Genomic DNA, 18,535 nt, shown 5'->3' with positions numbered 1-18,535 from the left:
ACTTTAGTGAATATAACGCCACAATTGACAATACAACGCAGTTATATTCACTAAAGTGACGTCAAAACCTAGAATATAACAAATGCGATCCTTGCAGCAATGGTCACATGATGGCGTATTGACCTATCACTGATTCGAATCTACATAACCTATGTAATATAAATATATAGAATTACTCGATTAATGATCTTCAAGGTCTACAAATAACTCTCTCCACTCTGTTTGAAAAGACCCCAATTTACATAAAATCGGTAATCTTATAAAAAGGCATACAAGAAGCAGAATCAGAAGTAACACAAATCTTTAAAATCATTGACCATATTGAAGCTTGTCTATTTTCAAAATAAACTTTCGATTCTTGTACTATTGTTCAGAGAATTATTCATTTATCATTAACCATGGGATTGTGTGAAAGCCTAACTTTTCTCAGTGATTTCTGGGCCATTACAATGAGCCATGTTTATGCTAAAAACAAATTTTCTTTCATAAACAGAGCCTTTCTTTTGAAAACTTTCAAATTTCTGTGAATGACACTATATCATTTTGCCTCTCAAAATTAATAGAGTACCAATCAATCTGCAAACATCCCCGACCCCCTAAAAAAAAAATCAAACACCTCTCTGGTTTGTTCAAGGAACCAAAATCAGATTGAATTTATGATCACACTGTCATCTAACTGAATGACAATACCAACCCACAAAAAATGAGAGGTGTTCTCTATTTCTTCTTCTGATAAGGACAATACACAATGGGAGATTTTGGATTTGTGTTGGTGTTGGAAGCCCAGCTCAGTTTGCCTATCATAACTTCTAATGTGACTTTACTGAATACCTTGAGTGATTCATCCAAGACCAGCTTCATTCTAAGTTTTGGTGTTGTACTGATGTGAAAACTGTCCTGACACCAATACCAAATGGGTCAACACTCAATATGAAATAATAAAATGAATTAATCAATCCATTTTAATATAATGCTACCATCACACCAATACAACAAACCCAAGGGCCCTATTACACAAAGGTTAGTGAACAATCGTTAAATGAACTGGCCTATCATGACCATCGTTGCATGTACATTTTGCTCCGTAGACTGACTAGGAACCAATCGGAATAGCCCTTTCAAATTAACGATTAATCACTAATCTTTGTGTCACAGGTCCCTGAACTTATGAAATCTACTACAATATATTATTTTGAATGGTATACCCAGTACCATTGGTAGGTTTGGAGTCAATTTTGCAGAATTACATAAAGACACACGTCATTCTTTCAAAATTCAGCTCAGTAATTATTTTATCTCATAGGAAAACCCTACATTGAATCTAAATCCAACCCTAATTATGTTTATTCTAGACACAAGCAGTAGGTATTATCATCATTACAGAATATGGTCGATACAATCTGGCTAAATTCCTCTTTCCAACACACATAATAGCAACATTCACTGTCCCTTCACTAGTGAGCATTACCAAATAGTGAGCATTACCAAAGTCAAGTTCCAAAACCCTGATGGAAAGCTAAACATCATTGCACTGCATTCATAATAGACCAAGCATCTCCTTATCATTGTAGTATCTATTCAGAGCTGCTCACTTTGCTTCAGCCTTTGTGTTGTTCACATATGGAAGGAAAAGTCCCTGCACCGAGCCCTGATGCCGTTTCTCTAAATCCAGTGATCGTACCCTCGAAAGGAAATGAGCATAGTCTCTACGCTGTTCTATAGCTTCTGCAGTTAGTGGTTCAACGTAGTCTATGGGTACCCTGGGGATGGACGGTGAGGCACCAGGTTTCATCTTAACCTTCCTGGGTTTGGAAGGAGCAAGACCGACCTTGTCTCTCTCTTCCCTTGCTTGAGGTGCTATGGCTTCTAGATGCCATCTTCTGTTCTTCTGCATTCTCTGAGAGTAACCAACGTGAACAGCACTCAGACTGAAATACAAGCAGAAACATGAACGTAGATGGATGATAGTATGAATGAATAAATAATTTTATTCATCTAAATACCAAATATAAATGTGTAAGAAACAAGATTGACCTTTTGCCGGGAGGTCTAAAAATGCAGATGAGCTTGCGATTAAGCCACCCCCCCCACAATAGAATCCAAAAACACAATTGATTCTCGTGGTAACAGTGAATACAATACACCAATTACCCAAAGTACCAAAGTAAATTGCCAAATAATTTTTCAATCAGGTCCATTTTGATTTATTGATAGGCCTACCCTGCTTAAAAAAACCCAAAATAAATAAAGAAATAAGTAAATGTTTTGCTTTAATTTTCACAATTATTTCACTTGAAATAAACTCTATATCAGAGCAGAGTTTTCTATTAAAGATATATGAACTCACTCCTTGGCTAGTTTCATTTTCTCTGTAACCTCTGTTTGTCTTGCTTCTTCACTCCACCACGGTGTTGAGAAATCCATCTGATCAAGAATATAAAGATAAATATAAATTCAGTTTCGTTATGTTCGAAGAAACAAACTGAATTGTTTCCCCGCTACCAGCAACCAATGTCACACCAGTGCTGGTTTGCTTCAGCAGAGTCTGGCTGTACATGTTTACCCATGAATAATGAAAACTGCCATTAAAAAAAAAATTGTTTGCAATTAATAAATGTTTGCTGAACCTAGTGTTACAATTATCAACCACAATATTCCAAGATACACATTTTATTCAACAATAGAGGTGACCGATGGGAAAATTGATCTCATACAGGTTTGCTGAACCCAGCGTTACAATGATCCACCAGGATACTTATTCAATACTGGAGGTGACAGATAAATTGATCTAAAAATGGCTGAGTTCTATACCTTATTTCCTGGTAAGACGACAGGATTCAAGGTTCGGAGACGACTGATGGTCTTAGGGGGAGTGGTCAATCTGACCGTGCTACTGGACTTCAGACGAGCTGACTTAGAAGGAGATTGACGAGGGGACTTGGCTGCCAGACGACTGGGTGCTAAACCAAGGTATCTCATATCAAGTCTCTCTAACATGTTCTTGCCTTTCTCACCACACACTGCACAAAGGACTTGAAGCACTGCATACAGCTGGTTTCTAAAGAAAAAGAGACGACCAATAATATGATAATAATAATACTTAGCTTTTTAATTGCTCTCAATATTTAACACCTGGGTTTGGGAGTGGTAAAGTGTGGGTTAACTCACCGCTAAAGGACACTAGGCCGTGGTTGAATTCGAACACAAAAATAGGGCCAAGTCATTATGGGGTTTGTTTTGGACCGGTGAAAGCCCATGATTTTTCAGTGAAGACAGGTGGATTGCTAAAATAAAGAAGAAACTTCCCAAAGATCATGAATATCAACCACTTTAAGGACCATATTTTTTCCTTATCTAGATCTATATATCAAAACTTTCACATTAAGCTATACTTTCAAACCTTTCATCACTGAAGTACAGCTATGTAAATAATAGTACCAAGTAGGATTTCTCAATTTTTTGCTTGAATTTATTGGCCCACATTATAATCCAGGCACATGAGCATGGCCACGTTGCTCAATATGTTGGCAGCTCTTAGTTACTTAAAGGCACAAACAGAACGAAATGGCTGAGCCCACACACAGGGTAGCAAAGCTACCTGGTTGGGTGCAAAAGGGTCTATAAAATATTTACATGATATTTATCACACTCTTTTGATTGCATTGCATATATTGCCATGTTCTTGATTTTCTAAAGTGAAAAATGAAATAGTAATGATAAGAAAGATGTTTCTTACTTGTTTGATTTGCTTCCTTCAAAGAGAATCAGCTTGCCAACCTGTCTAAATCCCATGGCTTGTAGTATCTCTCTAGCTGTATTATCAACCCACATACTATGGATACCAGAATCATTACATCGTAGTTGAATCTCTGGCATGTGCTTAGTGATTGACAGCTGAGGTAGGAGACAATGGTAAACAAACATATGTTTTAAAAGCATAAACAATAATAATAATAATAATAATATAGGTATATGTACCCAGGGAAGCCACTTCAGTTCTGGAAACTGTTCTCCCAGCGGGCCCTGCTATTATTATTACCCCGGCTAAATAGAATATTGGAAGCAGTTAATTTGATAATCAATTCAAGATAAAATGAATGAAACAAAAAACAAGTGGAATGCCTCTGGCCGTCTCACCTGCATCACGCGGTTCAATATAGCAGCAGTGCTGACTTTGAATACTACTCTAACTCACACAAGATGTTCAGTGATACATGGTTACTCTTATGTCCAATTTTTATGAACGAGACCAATAAACTTACAGAGATATGATGGTTATTCAACAAAAAACCCCAACATAGCCAAAGTTCATTGACCTTACATGACCTTTGACCTTGATCATGTGACCTGAAACTCGCACAGGATGTTCAGTGATACTTGATTACTCTTATGTACAAGTTTCATGAATGAGATCCATAAACTTTCAAAGTTATGATGGTAATTCAACAGATACACCCAATTCGGCCAAAGTTCATTGACCTTTGACCTTGGTCATGTGACCTGAAACGCGCACAGGATGTTCAGTGATATTTGATTACTCATATGTCCAAGTTTAATGAACTAGACTAATAAACTTTCAAAGTTATGATGGTAATTCAACAGATACCCCCGATTCGGCCAAAGTTCATTGACCCTAAATGACCTTTGACCTTAATCATGAGACCTGAAACTTGCACAAAATATTCAGTGATGCTTGATTACTATTACGTCCAAGTTTCATGAATCAGATCCATAAACTTTCAAAGTTATGATGGGAATTCAACAGATATCCCCAATTCGGCCAAAGTTCATTGACCCTAAATGACCTTTGACCTTGGTCATGTGACGTGAAACTCATGCAGGATGTTCAGTGATACTTGATTAACCTTATGTCCAAGTTTCATGAACTAGGTCTATATATTTTCTAAGTTATGATGACATTTCAAAAACTTAACCTCAGGTTAAGATTTCGATGTTGATTCCTCCAACATGGTCTAAGTTCATTGACCCTAAATGACCTTTGACCTTGGTCATGTGACATGAAACTCTAATAGGATGTTCAGTAATACTTGATTAACCTTATGGCCAAGTTTCATGAACTAGGTCCATATACTTTCTAAGTTATGATGTCATTTCAAAAACTTAACCTCAGGTTAAGATTTGATGTTGACGCCGCCGCCGCCGTCGGAAAAGCGGCGCCTATAGTCTCACTCTGCTTCGCAGGTGAGACAAAAATGGATAAAATGTGTAAGAAAGATTTCAAAAAGCAGTATTGTGAATATTTTCTAACATGATATAAAGTATCTTATATCTAAACAGTTTTATTAGTCCAGGCCTTCAATTGAATAACTACAGTGCAGCACTCTACACATCCGAATATTAGAATGGATTCAAAGTAAATTTAGTGATGTGCAACCAAGAAATAGTGCATCAACTCGGTAAACTTACAATGTCGATAAGACCTGATGAGAGCTTTTCATGTTCTGTCAGGACCTTAGCCAAACAATGACTGACTTCTGTGTTCTTTGAGATAGCTGCAATCAATAAGAAAAATAGTGATCACAAACCTTGCTAAATGGACATAAACAAGGGAATCAATAATATATAATTCTCCAACTGCATCAAATCAAATTAGTGTGACAACTTGAAAAAACAATAAGCGAGCATTTAGGGGAACAGAAATCACCATATTCTCCAGAACAATGAGGCATAATTTTTCCTTGTAAAAATGCACTGTAAGTAAAATGCTTCCCTCGCCACCCCCCCCCCAAAAAAAAAAAAGCAAGAAAGCAGAAATGTAGATGTTGGCATAAAATCTCTCTCCCTCTCCAGTTCTTTTATTTTTCTTCACTCTCTTTTCTTCCCTTCTCTCTTTCTCCACCTGTCTCTTCATTTCTCCTCTCCCCTCCCTCTGTGCCTGTCAGTCTCTATTCTTGTAACTCTCTATCTCTCACTCTCTGTTTCTTCTCTCCATCTCTCCCTGTTACTGGACAGAATCCCCAAGGCCTCAACCATCCACTTACCGATCAAAGCTTCAAAAGCCTGGAGTGCAGGGTCAAGAAGGCCATCCAGATCTCGTGTTGGGAACACCACGAATGGTTCATAGCTTGTCGGGCCACGAGGCTGGAAATGAAATCCCATGAGGTTAAGAAGAGGAACAGCTGCAGGAGAGGTAAAGACTTCAACCGGTAGGATCCAAGATGGGAAAGGTTCACCCTCAGGGCATGATAGGAGCTTCTTAGTTTGTTGTAGCTGTATAAAGAAGAACAGGATAGGGAACTGAAATGTTATGGAAAAATGGTCCCCTTATCATGAACTTTACCAAAAACAAGTTTGTTTCTTTGGCCAACACCAAATCAATTGCAAAACTTTACTATTTGTAACTGATAATAAATTTCATTTCATTAGACATTCACCAACAACAAGTTAAATTTGTTTGCCAAAATCAAATCAGTTGTAGAAATTGGGCATTTGATATTGATGATAAATTGTGTGACAAAGGGCTCTTGGTATGAGGATTCAATAAACAAGGGACACGCATGAAACAAAGATGGACTGTGCACAACAAAGATGCCCTTACAAACTCTAATTACTCTTCCCCACCTAACCAGGGATATTGATAGACCCTTTCAAACTGACAAATTGGTATGAGACTTTTGGGTATTTGTAAACCCATTGAACTAAAGGGACTCCTTTTTTATCAGTTTCTGGATAATCTTTTATACTATGACTTTACAAGCAACTGAATGTGATTTTAATTCAATCTCCATTTAATCTTTAATTAATAATTATGTACATATGTAGATAAAATATATAGACAAAATAAAATACAGAGCAGAAGAAGTCCTGTTCATACCAGGCTTAGGATGCAGCTCAAGACAGTAGGAAAATGAACATGATGTGTGAGAGCTGAGGCCATATGTGAACAAAGCTTTGTAATCAATGCTGAGTCAGTCTTATCTGAAAGTAAAGAAAGAAAAAGAGAAAATGAAAAATGTTTTTACTTCTTACGAAATCACATTATTTTCAGAAACTATTGCTACAATATTATATTAAAAGATATTCATACTATAAAACATTTTCAGTTGAAAATTTTTCAAGATTTTTATTCATTCAATACTTTCATTCATAGTTCTATCATATTTGTGGGTTTAATATCTTGAAGTAGGGATGAATCCATCAGATGCAACTATATCACAAGGATTTGATTTCTTCTCACAAAGCTGGTGTATCATCCACATAACATCTAATCTTTAAGATTGATTTATCAAGTCCCATTTTCCATGATCAAAGTGCGGAACTGGAAGTGTCACAATTAACCCCTCCCCCAAGTAATAAGTCTAGGGTGCGTCGGGACAGAGGTCACAATTACTTTTGAGTTCATTGATTATTATATCTACTTGTCTAAAAAAAAATCTTTGACCAAACTTGAAGATTGATAACTATGAAGTACGTCTACACAGGGCTTAAGTGAAAGTCTATTATAACTAATCATTAAAAAAACTTCTAAATTAATCTCAAAGTATACCAACATCATGTGATACATATCATTTTATATATCATTACCTTCGGGATTGTCTTCCCTTAGATTAAGAGCATCTTCTTTCATGTTATTAAGGACATGTTTCTGTGTTTGATTCAGTTGATGATCAACCATAGCATGTTTGATGGTCATAAGATTGATGTACTGATCAAACCCAATCACATGGAAGGCACCCCAATTACGTGCATCTTGGAACCTACGCAAACATGAAAATAAGTATTATCAATATTTGAACATGGAAATATCATTTGGTATAGCAATGCCTCAAGAATATATTTTTTTCCATAGACTGGTAATTTACAAGTGGCTCTCTGTCAAACCAGAGGTTATCAGTGACTTTGTGGATATCCTCTTTATCATCAAATCTGTGAAAAATTGCATATTCAATATGCATGTACTAAAATACTGGAGAAGTAGTAAGAGTATGAAACATCAATGGCTCAATTCGTTGCATACCAACCAGGATGTGCATAAAAAAAGTTTTATTCAAAAGAAATAGTGAAAGTTGAAAATGCCATAACTAACAGTTTTACATCAGACTTTTATTAAATTTTCGGTGCAAAATTAATCTAATTTTTCTCTATTTGTTCATGTGATCAAATTGATTTGCTGGGGTAGATTTAGTATTCAAGAAAGTAAGATTGCATGAGGTCAGTACTAATATTCACCTATTATCTTGTCTGATTGCCTGTTTAGCTGCTTGTACAGCTTGTGATACCATGGTACCTTCTTGAAGAGATAGGTAGAAATGATGCCAAAACTTATTCCTCACTAGATCATTGACGGCCCATAACATTACCAAAACACATTGAGCACCTACAGAAAAAAATAACATGAAGAATGTCAAATAAATGTGTACTTCGTTATCAGTTCATAGATTCAAGTCTAAACCCATCAAAAAGAAAGACAAAACAAGTAAAACTAACAAATTCACAAAAATAGTGTTGAAATACCAATTTTGATAATGAAAATTAAAAAACAAAAACAATTTCATTCAGTTTGTTTTTTAACCATGCAAAACAACATTAACATTAAATAAAGCATTCCATCATTTTGTTTCCAAGACAGAAACAAAAACTATATTAGAACCCTTTATGTACCAAGGAATACAATGTGCTCCAGAAATATCAACGTAAGATGACCAAGATTTTAGAATGAGGATTAATGGAATTCTGTACCAAATCCTTGAAAGATACCAATGAAGAATTAATGTGTTTTAAATCATGATTTCATATTACAAACCTGCAGCAATGAATGCAAGGGGTAGATCAAGATGAACGGTCCGATGCCTGTTGCCATAGCCACAGCTGAGTACCACTAGCTGACTGCATAGCTTCATACCAAGGATGTCTTGTACCCCAATCTGATACGCCCCTTCAGGATACACCCCATCCCCCATCGGCTGGGTGGTTGGGTTAGGGGTGCACGCTAGCACCCCATCCTCCCATGATCCATACAGAGCTAAATGGATGAGGGTTGCCGTTGGTAATGCTGACAAGATAGCTTCCTTGGTGACCTTTGACCCAAGGTATGGTTCAGTGTGAAGGTAATCTGCAATCTTGTGTGTTTCCATCTGGGCAATTTCCAGATCAGAGTTAGGTTTCCAGATCTGTAACAATCAGAACAAACATCACATCAATCTTTTTCTCCTTTTTTCAATTGTTTTGAAGTCCCTTGGGATTAATTAGAGAACCTGAAAATCAACTAAAATGAGCTTGTCCAAGCAAAACAGCGAGTCCTATGATGAGTCAACAATAATTTTTTTTTACTAAAGTAGGGATGTCATAAAGAAAGTTGCAGCCTTGTTTAATTGTTCAGAATTTTCAGAATATATGACAAAAATTTATGTCACATATTCATATTTTAGATCCATTTAATGCTAAAACAAATGATGAAAATGTTTAAGTTTGTGACATTAGTGATGACACAAACATCTCTGATAATTGCAAGGCTGTGAAAAAAAAATCTTCATAGGCTCATGCTTGTTGCACCATTGGATATACCCCAAAAGTGTTCTACATATTGCCACTAACATATTCTCACCTAAGCATTTGAATACTAAATGAGTCTTTGAATATTGATCTTAGATGTCAACAAATAAAATAAAACCTTGATCCAATGCTTACCTTGCCGTGCAGTCTCATCTTCTCAGGCAATGTTGGGTTACCCATTGCAACGATACCAGCTATCCCTTCCCTCTGTCGGTACGTCCCCACCCTCCCGTCCCTGACGGAAGGTACCTCTCCCCCGCTCCAGGTCTTGCTAATGAGGGTACTCCCTCTTGCACACCCCTCCCTCACTCTCCTCTCCTCTTGCGCTAGGACAGGGTCCCTGCCATCTCTCATCGTGCCATGGAAGGTCCTATCAAAGGCCACATGGCTTGGGTTGTACATCCTGGTGGCAGCCATCTCAGGTGCTACTTTGACAGTATCCATGATGGGTTGGTGAGGTAGAGTAGACTGAGGAACCACTACACGATTCATGTGATCAAGGTAGATTGGAGAGGCTGGGTTCAACTTGGAGCCTTCATCACCTACAGTGTAGAAACATCACAAGTATGAAAGAATCACATAATATTGGATTTTGGCCAAACTGATTCATCATTAGTTTGTGTCTGAACTCTACTAGAAACAGTAAGCTAAAAAAAACAACAACAGACAAACCAAAAAAAGAAAACCCTTTTACAAATATTTCTAAATGGCATTATAAGTGAGATCTTAACTGCCTTTCATTGTGGTGATACCAAATGATAAATGAAAGTTAAATTTCTGAGTTACATCATGCATAGCTAAATAGATTGAATAAAAGACAGCTTAATGCAATTAAAGCCTGATCCCTTGGTTTCCTACACATTTCCTCAAACAAACTCATATATATATAATGATTTGATAGGATACAGAGCTGGCCTTACCTGTGACTTGAGATGCTTGATCATCTGTCGCCTGAGAGTCTGCCAGATATAGATTATTGATGTTTGCTTGGTTGTTGATGAGATGCTTTAGAACCATTAGAGATGGTATAGATGTCATATTCAATGTCTCCCCTAGCCGGTGACCTTCATTATCAGTCAGTGAATCAAATGAAAGCTGTGTCAACACATCATTAGGAACTATGATGACCTCCCCTTCTGTGACATGTTCAGCAATGGGCTCCCAAAGGAAGTGGTGCAGCGTCCTTAGCGGTACTTGTGTGGTCTTTCCACTGGGAGTTCCTGGGGCACTGTAAGCTCTGGAAGTGAAGCTTATAGGTGTGTAATTCCTTGACATTGACTTGAAGTAGAGTTGCATTTTGTATGTCTCCGAATCTAGCATGGGAAGTGCTCTGTATTCACAGTCATACATACTCTCAAGCCCGCCCTCGCTGGAGTGAATAGAGGAAACCAGGTCCTTGAGATACTCTGAAGATCTTTGCCTTCCCTCTGGAACTTCTCTCACAAAGTGGACACAGCCCTTGTTAGGTTTGAGCACCCATGTGAGAACACCAAGATCAGTTACATCATAGTAAACAACAGTACTTGACTGAGAATTGACCAGCTTACAAATGTCCTGGAATGTCATACTACTTCTCTGGTCAATGGTATCATCTCTCGTCTGTTTAGCAAGTATCTCCTGGAAGCTAGAACTATTTTGTTCTTCAGCAATCTCTAGAGCTTCCAAGTTCCTCTGAAGCTGGCAAAGGCTGATTTTCAACATAGAAGAGCTTCGTAAGAGGCATTGTTGAATCTCTTCAGGAACTACTGTGCCATCTTCCTCGTGAACCATTTGAACTCTTTGACAATATTTCATACTCTCCTCACACAGGAATCGTGCCTTTTCAATTTTCTTCTCATCGTCTGACTGAACAAGAACTTGGGCTAGTTTAGAGGCTGCTTTATGAAGGTGTCCTGTCAGTTTAGTCCTTTCTGCAAGATTGAATGCCTGTTCATAGTAATACTCTGATTGCATGACTCTATCTTGATGTTGATAGAAATCTCCTATGTCAATGAAAGCCTCACATTCAGTGTAGAACTCATCTAGCTTCCTACTAACTCTAAGATACTTTTCCAAGCATTTGAATGCCTCATCATTATTTTCCCTTTCAGTAAAAAGCTTGGCAAGGTTTTTCAGAGCAGAAGCAACCATTTGCAAGTACTTGAACTTCTCTGCAATAGCATGCTGTTGTTCATAGAAAGACTGTGCTAGTGAAAAATTACAAAGTCGGTGGTACACTCGACCAAGACAGCCATAGGCTCGAGCTATCCCAGATTTATCATTCTTTGTTTTACTCACAGCAAGGTATTCCTGGTAGTGCTTGAGAGCTGTTGCATAGTCTCCTAAACCTTCCCTAAGGAATCCAACCAACAGATATGCCTTTCCTACAACCTCCTTGTCCTTGCTGACATCTTCTTGGACTGTCTTAGAGAGGTACTGGTCAGCATGGAACAATGCTTGGGAAAGGTCCGAAGCTGCTCTGTAAGCACTGGTTAGAATTTCATGCACATGCTTTTGTAGTCTATCCCCGACAAGATAATCCATCTCACCCTTGCTAGTTGTGGCATCAGCTCCGTCGTTTCTCTGTCTCAAGTCTTCGCAGATGGAAAGAAGTTTCTCGTAGAAGACAATACCATGGTGGATCTGACCAACCTTAAGATTCAACTGAGCTAGGTTGTGATAAGCCGAAGCCTCATAGATATCATTCTTGTGACTTAGAGACTGGGATAGGAGGGTGTGGAACTGGTCCAGAGCACGGTCTAATTCCTCAAGTTTCTGATAGCACATGGCAAGAAGATATTGAGACTTGAGTTTGGTCTCTTTGTCTGTTTGTTTCAGATCTTGGATAGTCTGCTGGACATGAATGCAGACATCGTATTGCTTTGATTCATACATACACTCAGCTACTATCATCAGTTTCTCAATAGGGCTGCAATCTGTAAAAACAGAAGAGAAAGATAATAAGGTAAAATCCAGTCTTTTTTAAAAACTGAAGGAAAAGTATAAACAAAATCATATGAAAATGTTGATAAAGAACACTGAACACAATGTGATATATATATTAAAGTTGTATTGTGGAAGCCTTCTGACTGATGGTTGAAAATTGATTTACTGCATTAGTGTCACTTTTTAAGAGCACACTGAACAATATAAGTTCTCAGGATGCATACCCTAAATGATACAAATCCTGTGCTCAAACCAACCTCCTAAAATGGCTAACACAAATTGATCACAATTGTTAAAACCATTACCAAGGCTGTTTAGAACCCAGTAAACATATGAATTTTTAAAGGACCAAAGTAACAAAATAATTTATATAGTGAACTGATGGTATCTTAACTCTCATACGTTTCTCCTTTTTCCATCAACAGTGTTTAAAGTTCAAACAAAATTGGTTTAGTTTCAAACATGACAATTTAGAGCTTGAGAGCTCAGATTCTATTCAACAAATATCAAACTCAACTCACCATCTAACTTTTGAAGAACATCATCAGGAAAGTGACACAGATTAGCAGCAACAACAGCAACATTGTCAACCAATTGGGTTTGGTGGTTTTGATCATAACGTAATGCTCTTAGGAAAGCAGTAATGGCAGCTCCATACTCCTCCAGATTATCAAGACACACTGCTAGCAGATAATGACCCTGTTTGAAATAATATATTCAAATAGAAACATGACCCTTTTAGTATATTATAAATAAAAAAAATATATCCAAAGCTATTGAAATCAGTGTAAGAAGTATTATGAATCTATCTCCTGTAACCTATTCATAAATTACATGTGGAAAATTCTTGTCATCTGGACTTACATAGAAGTGGAGAAAGTTTCATGTCAGACCACCGATGCTTCATAAGCCCACCCGTAATCTGATCATCATTCTCTACTAAATTGGGAGTCAGGATGAAAAGAATTATTTACAATTGACTATCCTCCTAGATGAATCAAAATTTGCACCTGTTAGTTATTTAAGTAATCATGAGGCATTTTTTATCTATTTCTTGAATAATGTATTTACTTAGTGACAGGAAAGTTAAATTTACGATGTCTACATATTACTCAATACAAGTGATAAAATACACAGGTAATTAATCCATAACTGCTTGAAATTTTGAGATAAAACATTGAGATTACTTTTATATTACTTGTTCATTTCATGAAATTGAGTGTATGCCACTTTTTTTTAGTATTACAGCAGTGCATCTGTTCAAACACTTTGAGTAGTTAAAGGGGAAGTTCACCCTGACAAAAAGTTTATTGTAAAAATAGCAGAAAAAATAATGAAAAATATTGCCGAAGGTTTGAGAAAAATTCATCAAATAATTAAACAGTTATTAGAATTTCAATTATTTGATTTGTGACGTCATATGCGAGCAGCATTCCTACATAGCGAATGGTAAAAATTCAATGAAATGTCATTTTCTCATAAAATTGAAAATGTTTTTTACTGTACCTTTTGTATATCAATAGACAAATCATTTCACACCCGATCATGAATAGAAAACAAAATCAATTCATCAAGAACCATATAAAATTTGAAATTCAAATTTTATATTACATAACACATGGGGCAGCTGCTCGTTTATGACGTCACAAATCCAAAACTTTGAACTCTAATAACTTTCTTACTCTTTAACGGATTTTCCTCAAACCTTCACCAATATTTTTTACGATTTTTTTCTGCTATTTTTACAACAAAGTCTTCTTCAGGGTGAACTTCCCCTTTAACATTGTTTATCATTTGAAATACTGATATTTATTCGAGGTAGAAACAAAAAATACTGTACCTGAGGAACATGAGGATTGAGTTTAACAAGGATATCAGCGTCAATCCTTGCCTCTTGGTAATCCTTGAGTTCAATGTTAGAGACTGCCCTCTTTGACAGGAGTTGGACATTCTCTTCATCGATCTCAAGAGCTTCTTTGTAGCAGGCAGCTGCCGCGGCATAGTCCTTTTTCTTAAAGGCTTTGTCTCCAAGCTTCTGAAGTTTGCGAACCTGTATGGAAAATCATCATTCAATAAAATAGTAGGTTGACTGGTAACATGTTAATCAGATAACAGCATTTTGAAGATTTAAAGAAAAGGAAAAAAAAAAGATATAGATCTTAACCAAGTATACATGAGGAGAAAGTAGATATTATTTTTTCAACATCCAAATAATTACAGTTCAAATAGGTTAAAAAGACACTGCATTTAATTCTCTTTTTAAAAAGAGTGTATCTTTGAGAAGTGTGTAGAAGGCCGCCATCATTATCAAGCCTAATCGCTCACGATGGCGGTCTCCTGCATTCCTTTCCATTATAATTTTGCTAAATGAACAAAATGATTTATTTATTTTCATTGCTTATGAGACGACCACAGTTATTTATATCTCTGATGAGAAAGCAGAAATAAATCAAAATTCAATATATACAGTATGTTATTATTTACACATATTGAATTGTTACAAAAATCATCCATAACCTTTATTTATCAAACAATGCTTGATGTGTATAAATCATGATCAGTAGGTGACTTACACTTTCAATCTCATCTGTTTCACTAATGGGTTCACTGAATTCAGCAATGCTTGCAACACTTATACACTGTCGACTAGGTAGATCTGAAGCCATCTTGACGACTCCTTTACTGCACTAACAGATCAAACAACTGTTCATGTGCTGCCATAGCCTTAGACGCCTTCTCACCTGAAGAAATAAAGAAGGATTTTTTTCATAAAATAATTAACCCAACAGAATTCAAAATCATCAGTCCAGTTATTGGCAAATTCATGTAAAACATTCATCTGAAAGGAAAAGGATCAGGTCTGTCATCAAGTCATTCATACATAGAGCGAGCAGTGAGCAAAACCAATTGTGAAATGTGAATGTATGCTTACAATAAAAAAATACCATTAGTCTAAATCTAGATTTAATAAATAAAAAAAAAGTAGAATACCCATTTCAGTCTCATCTGCTTTACAAAACTACAGTGCGTATCAAAAAAAGTTTACACTCAGAAGAAATCCTGTAAAATTTTATATTTGTAATATCCTGAAGATTTTTCCACATTTTAACATTGGTACAGGTCCATTTAAGCAAATGACGATAAAACTGGCGAAAAATACTTCCGCTTGAGTGAGCACCACTTACTTTTGAAAAGTTAGTGAAAAATGATTTGCGCAGAACTTTGAAATAGTTATGCAAATAAAATTAGACCTTACTCATGAATAACACATGGAATTTAGCTAGTAGAATTGATTTGAAGATATCTTTTACCTATTTAACTTGTTTCTTTGCCCAAACCACTTCGAGGAGTGCATTGCGCCACCCCCTATCCCCCACACACCAAGGCCATCGGGACGATATTTGCTTTACACTGAGCTGTGATTTACATGAAATGGCTTAGGCTTGATTTTCATTTTGTTAATCATTGTCAAGCTTGGAAAAAGTGTGGAGAAACAAGTATTAAATAAAAAATGAAATGTAAACCCACTTTAAATGATAAAAACTTAGTGAAAAAGTGCTAGAGATGTCTGATATAAACTTTGTTTCAGATTCAGTTATGTCCTCAGATCCAGCAGGCACAAAAAGGGTAAAATTTGTGTATACTAAGTGAAAAAAAAATCAATTTGGGTGGCGAAATTGTTAGAAAATGCTTGAATGTATCCGTTTTATTTCAATTGACTAAAAGTGCAAGGGAAATGTATGAGAAATGTTTCGCAGGGTAAGTTTGATTTCACCCTTTCCCCTTGACACAGCGTACAAACGGGCATTTCTGCGCAAACAGATTTCAGCGAGCTTTACAAAAATGGGCAGTGCTCACTCAAGTGTAACATTCTGTCAAAACTTTAACTTTCATTGGATAGATGAGACCCAAACCCAGGATTGTATGTGAAAAAATTACCCACATGTTGTATATTTTTAAATTCCCAGGGCTTTTTCAAAGTGTAAACTTTTTTCTGATACGCACTGTATATAGCTAAAATGTTGATCTTATTATGATTTTTTTAAAATTTAATCTCTCAATATACTTCAGGGCTTGAATTGATCTCTCTCTCTCTCTGCCTTCTTGGTTGGCCATTGCACAACTGGCCTAGTCAGGCACATCTTCTGAGAAAAAAATCATTAAAATCAAATGTAAAATAAGAAAGTTATGACATTTTTAAGTTTCACTCCAATTGCACAAAACAGTGATACTGGTATGTACATTCTGGTTGGGATGCAAATGAGGGAACTGATGACATCTCCCACTCACAATTTTCTTATGCATTTTATTATATAAAATATGAAATATTCTGATTTTCTCCACATTGTACAGAGAAAAATCCTTTCTGAACTAGTGGAATTGCCATTGTTTTAACATTTATTGGTTCAGTCGAGTTGGTCATTTTTCTCAAATCTGTAAAATGGAAATATTGTATAAAAAACAAGATACAATGGATATCATAGACTCTTTCGTAATGAGCTTACTCTTTCATGTCGAGTTGTACATAGAACTGATTTAGTGAAATATGGGCAAAATCTAAAAATGTTATAACTTTCTCATTTTAAATCTGATTTTGATGAAACGTTCAGGAATATGCTTGTTGGATATTTGTCTATTGACAAATTGTTTCAAATCAACATTTTTCTAGGGCAGACTTGAACTTTAAGGATACAAAAAATTGCTTTACACAAAAATACAACAAAATGTCATGTGACCAAATTCTGGGCAGGGTGACCAAAAACTCTGTCTCACGCTCACGCAACTATCACAGCCTATCATACGGTCCGTACTTTGTACCGTACACAATGTCTGTGATCTCACTCAGTCTCAGATTCACAGAAAATCTCATGCATAGCTGGTCTTTGAACTTGGTCTTGGTCTTGGCATCTCTGTGATCATATAGCATACGATGGAACAAGTATAAGTGAAAGCAAGGCCAACCCAAAGTTCCGGCGGGGAAACTCCTGACTTGTGCTGAGCAGAGTTTAGTGGAATTGGAGAGCGACGGCATGCACCTGCCCTTCCCCCGCACGACCCGGTCCGTTACTTAGCTCAGACCTCGTCGCGATCGCACTGCCCAGCCCAGTCGTCGGATTGCGGGATCGAGATCGGGATGCTGGACATTTTTGCAAATTCTACACCAAAATCTAGAGAAAAATACTTTAATCACTCATTTTTACTTAATTGGAGTATGTCATTTATTATGATCAAATAGATTTTAACGTTGTGGTTTATAAAAGTAAAAAAATATACTGCAATAGCTCACCTTTTCCTTCACGAAAGCGTTCACGAAACCTTGGTAACATATATTTTCGCTGACTCTGGTCATTTTGATAAGCGCGCGCAGCGCGTAGCTCGCTAGCGCATATCGCTAGCTAGCGTATCATTTGGGACTGGGGTGGGTGGGAACAGCGAAATTGTCCGTAATAGGTCCATGCTCCGCCTCGAAGTCCGCCTGAACTTTTCACCCCGAACGTCTATTCTTGGAATGTCCGAGTTCCGTTTTTTTTTGTCTCGCTCGCCGACGCCTCGAAAATAAAATATCATTTTAGGATAATTTCAGCATCAATTAACATTTAAGCAAATGAATATAACAACCTTTAGGTAGTGCTCCAGGGGACGGATCCAGCCTATCTAGCTTCGCAAATGGGGGCGGGGGGGGGGCGATTTTTTTTATTTCCCCCGATCGGCCCCTCAAAGTTGATCTTCTTTAAAGGGGAAATCCTACAGATATGAACTGTTTAGCTTCATTATTATAAAACTACATAAATATGCGATAATCCCACCCGGGTAATCCCATTAGCCCAATAGCATGAGAGCGAAGCGCGAGCTAATTTTTTTTGGTGACATTTCATGTCCTTTGTCCTGGAATTATTTGTGACCCTGAACAAGATGCGTATGTATACAATCATATTTTTTAATAAACTATGTAGTCTTGTTCATTTCGTTGTACCTTCCACACCCCCCCCCCAAAAAAAAAATTGACTAGAACGGAATAGAAAAAATCCGACAAAACACTGAAAATTTCATCTAAATTGGATGCAAAATAAGGGAAAATAAGAAAGTTATCACATTC

At 36.8% G+C, this 18,535-nt stretch overlaps 1 protein-coding gene across 1 annotated transcript; it reads right to left on the bottom strand.

The window, feature by feature from the left end:
• Positions 1-464: 464 nt before the first annotated feature.
• On the bottom strand, positions 465-17,817 carry LOC121428490 (tetratricopeptide repeat protein 28-like). Its single transcript, XM_041625122.1, has 16 exons — positions 17,726-17,817; positions 15,012-15,179; positions 14,279-14,488; positions 12,960-13,137; positions 10,434-12,428; positions 9,649-10,055; positions 8,765-9,131; positions 8,191-8,338; positions 7,546-7,718; positions 6,836-6,939; positions 6,003-6,231; positions 5,428-5,513; positions 3,737-3,894; positions 2,812-3,058; positions 2,348-2,424; positions 465-1,928 (listed from the first exon to the last, which is right to left on the bottom strand). The coding sequence occupies exons 2-16, from the start codon at positions 15,102-15,104 to the stop codon at positions 1,589-1,591; spliced, it is 4,812 nt and encodes a 1,603-aa protein (XP_041481056.1). The 5' UTR covers positions 15,105-15,179; positions 17,726-17,817; the 3' UTR covers positions 465-1,588.
• Between the last annotated feature and the right edge of the window lie 718 nt (positions 17,818-18,535).

This window comes from Lytechinus variegatus, chromosome 15, assembly GCF_018143015.1.
Source record: "Lytechinus variegatus isolate NC3 chromosome 15, Lvar_3.0, whole genome shotgun sequence".
In the NCBI taxonomy this organism is placed as follows: Eukaryota; Metazoa; Echinodermata; class Echinoidea; order Temnopleuroida; family Toxopneustidae; genus Lytechinus; species Lytechinus variegatus.
Note: the sequence above shows the minus strand (reverse complement) of the source record. Positions and strands in the feature narration are given on the sequence as shown.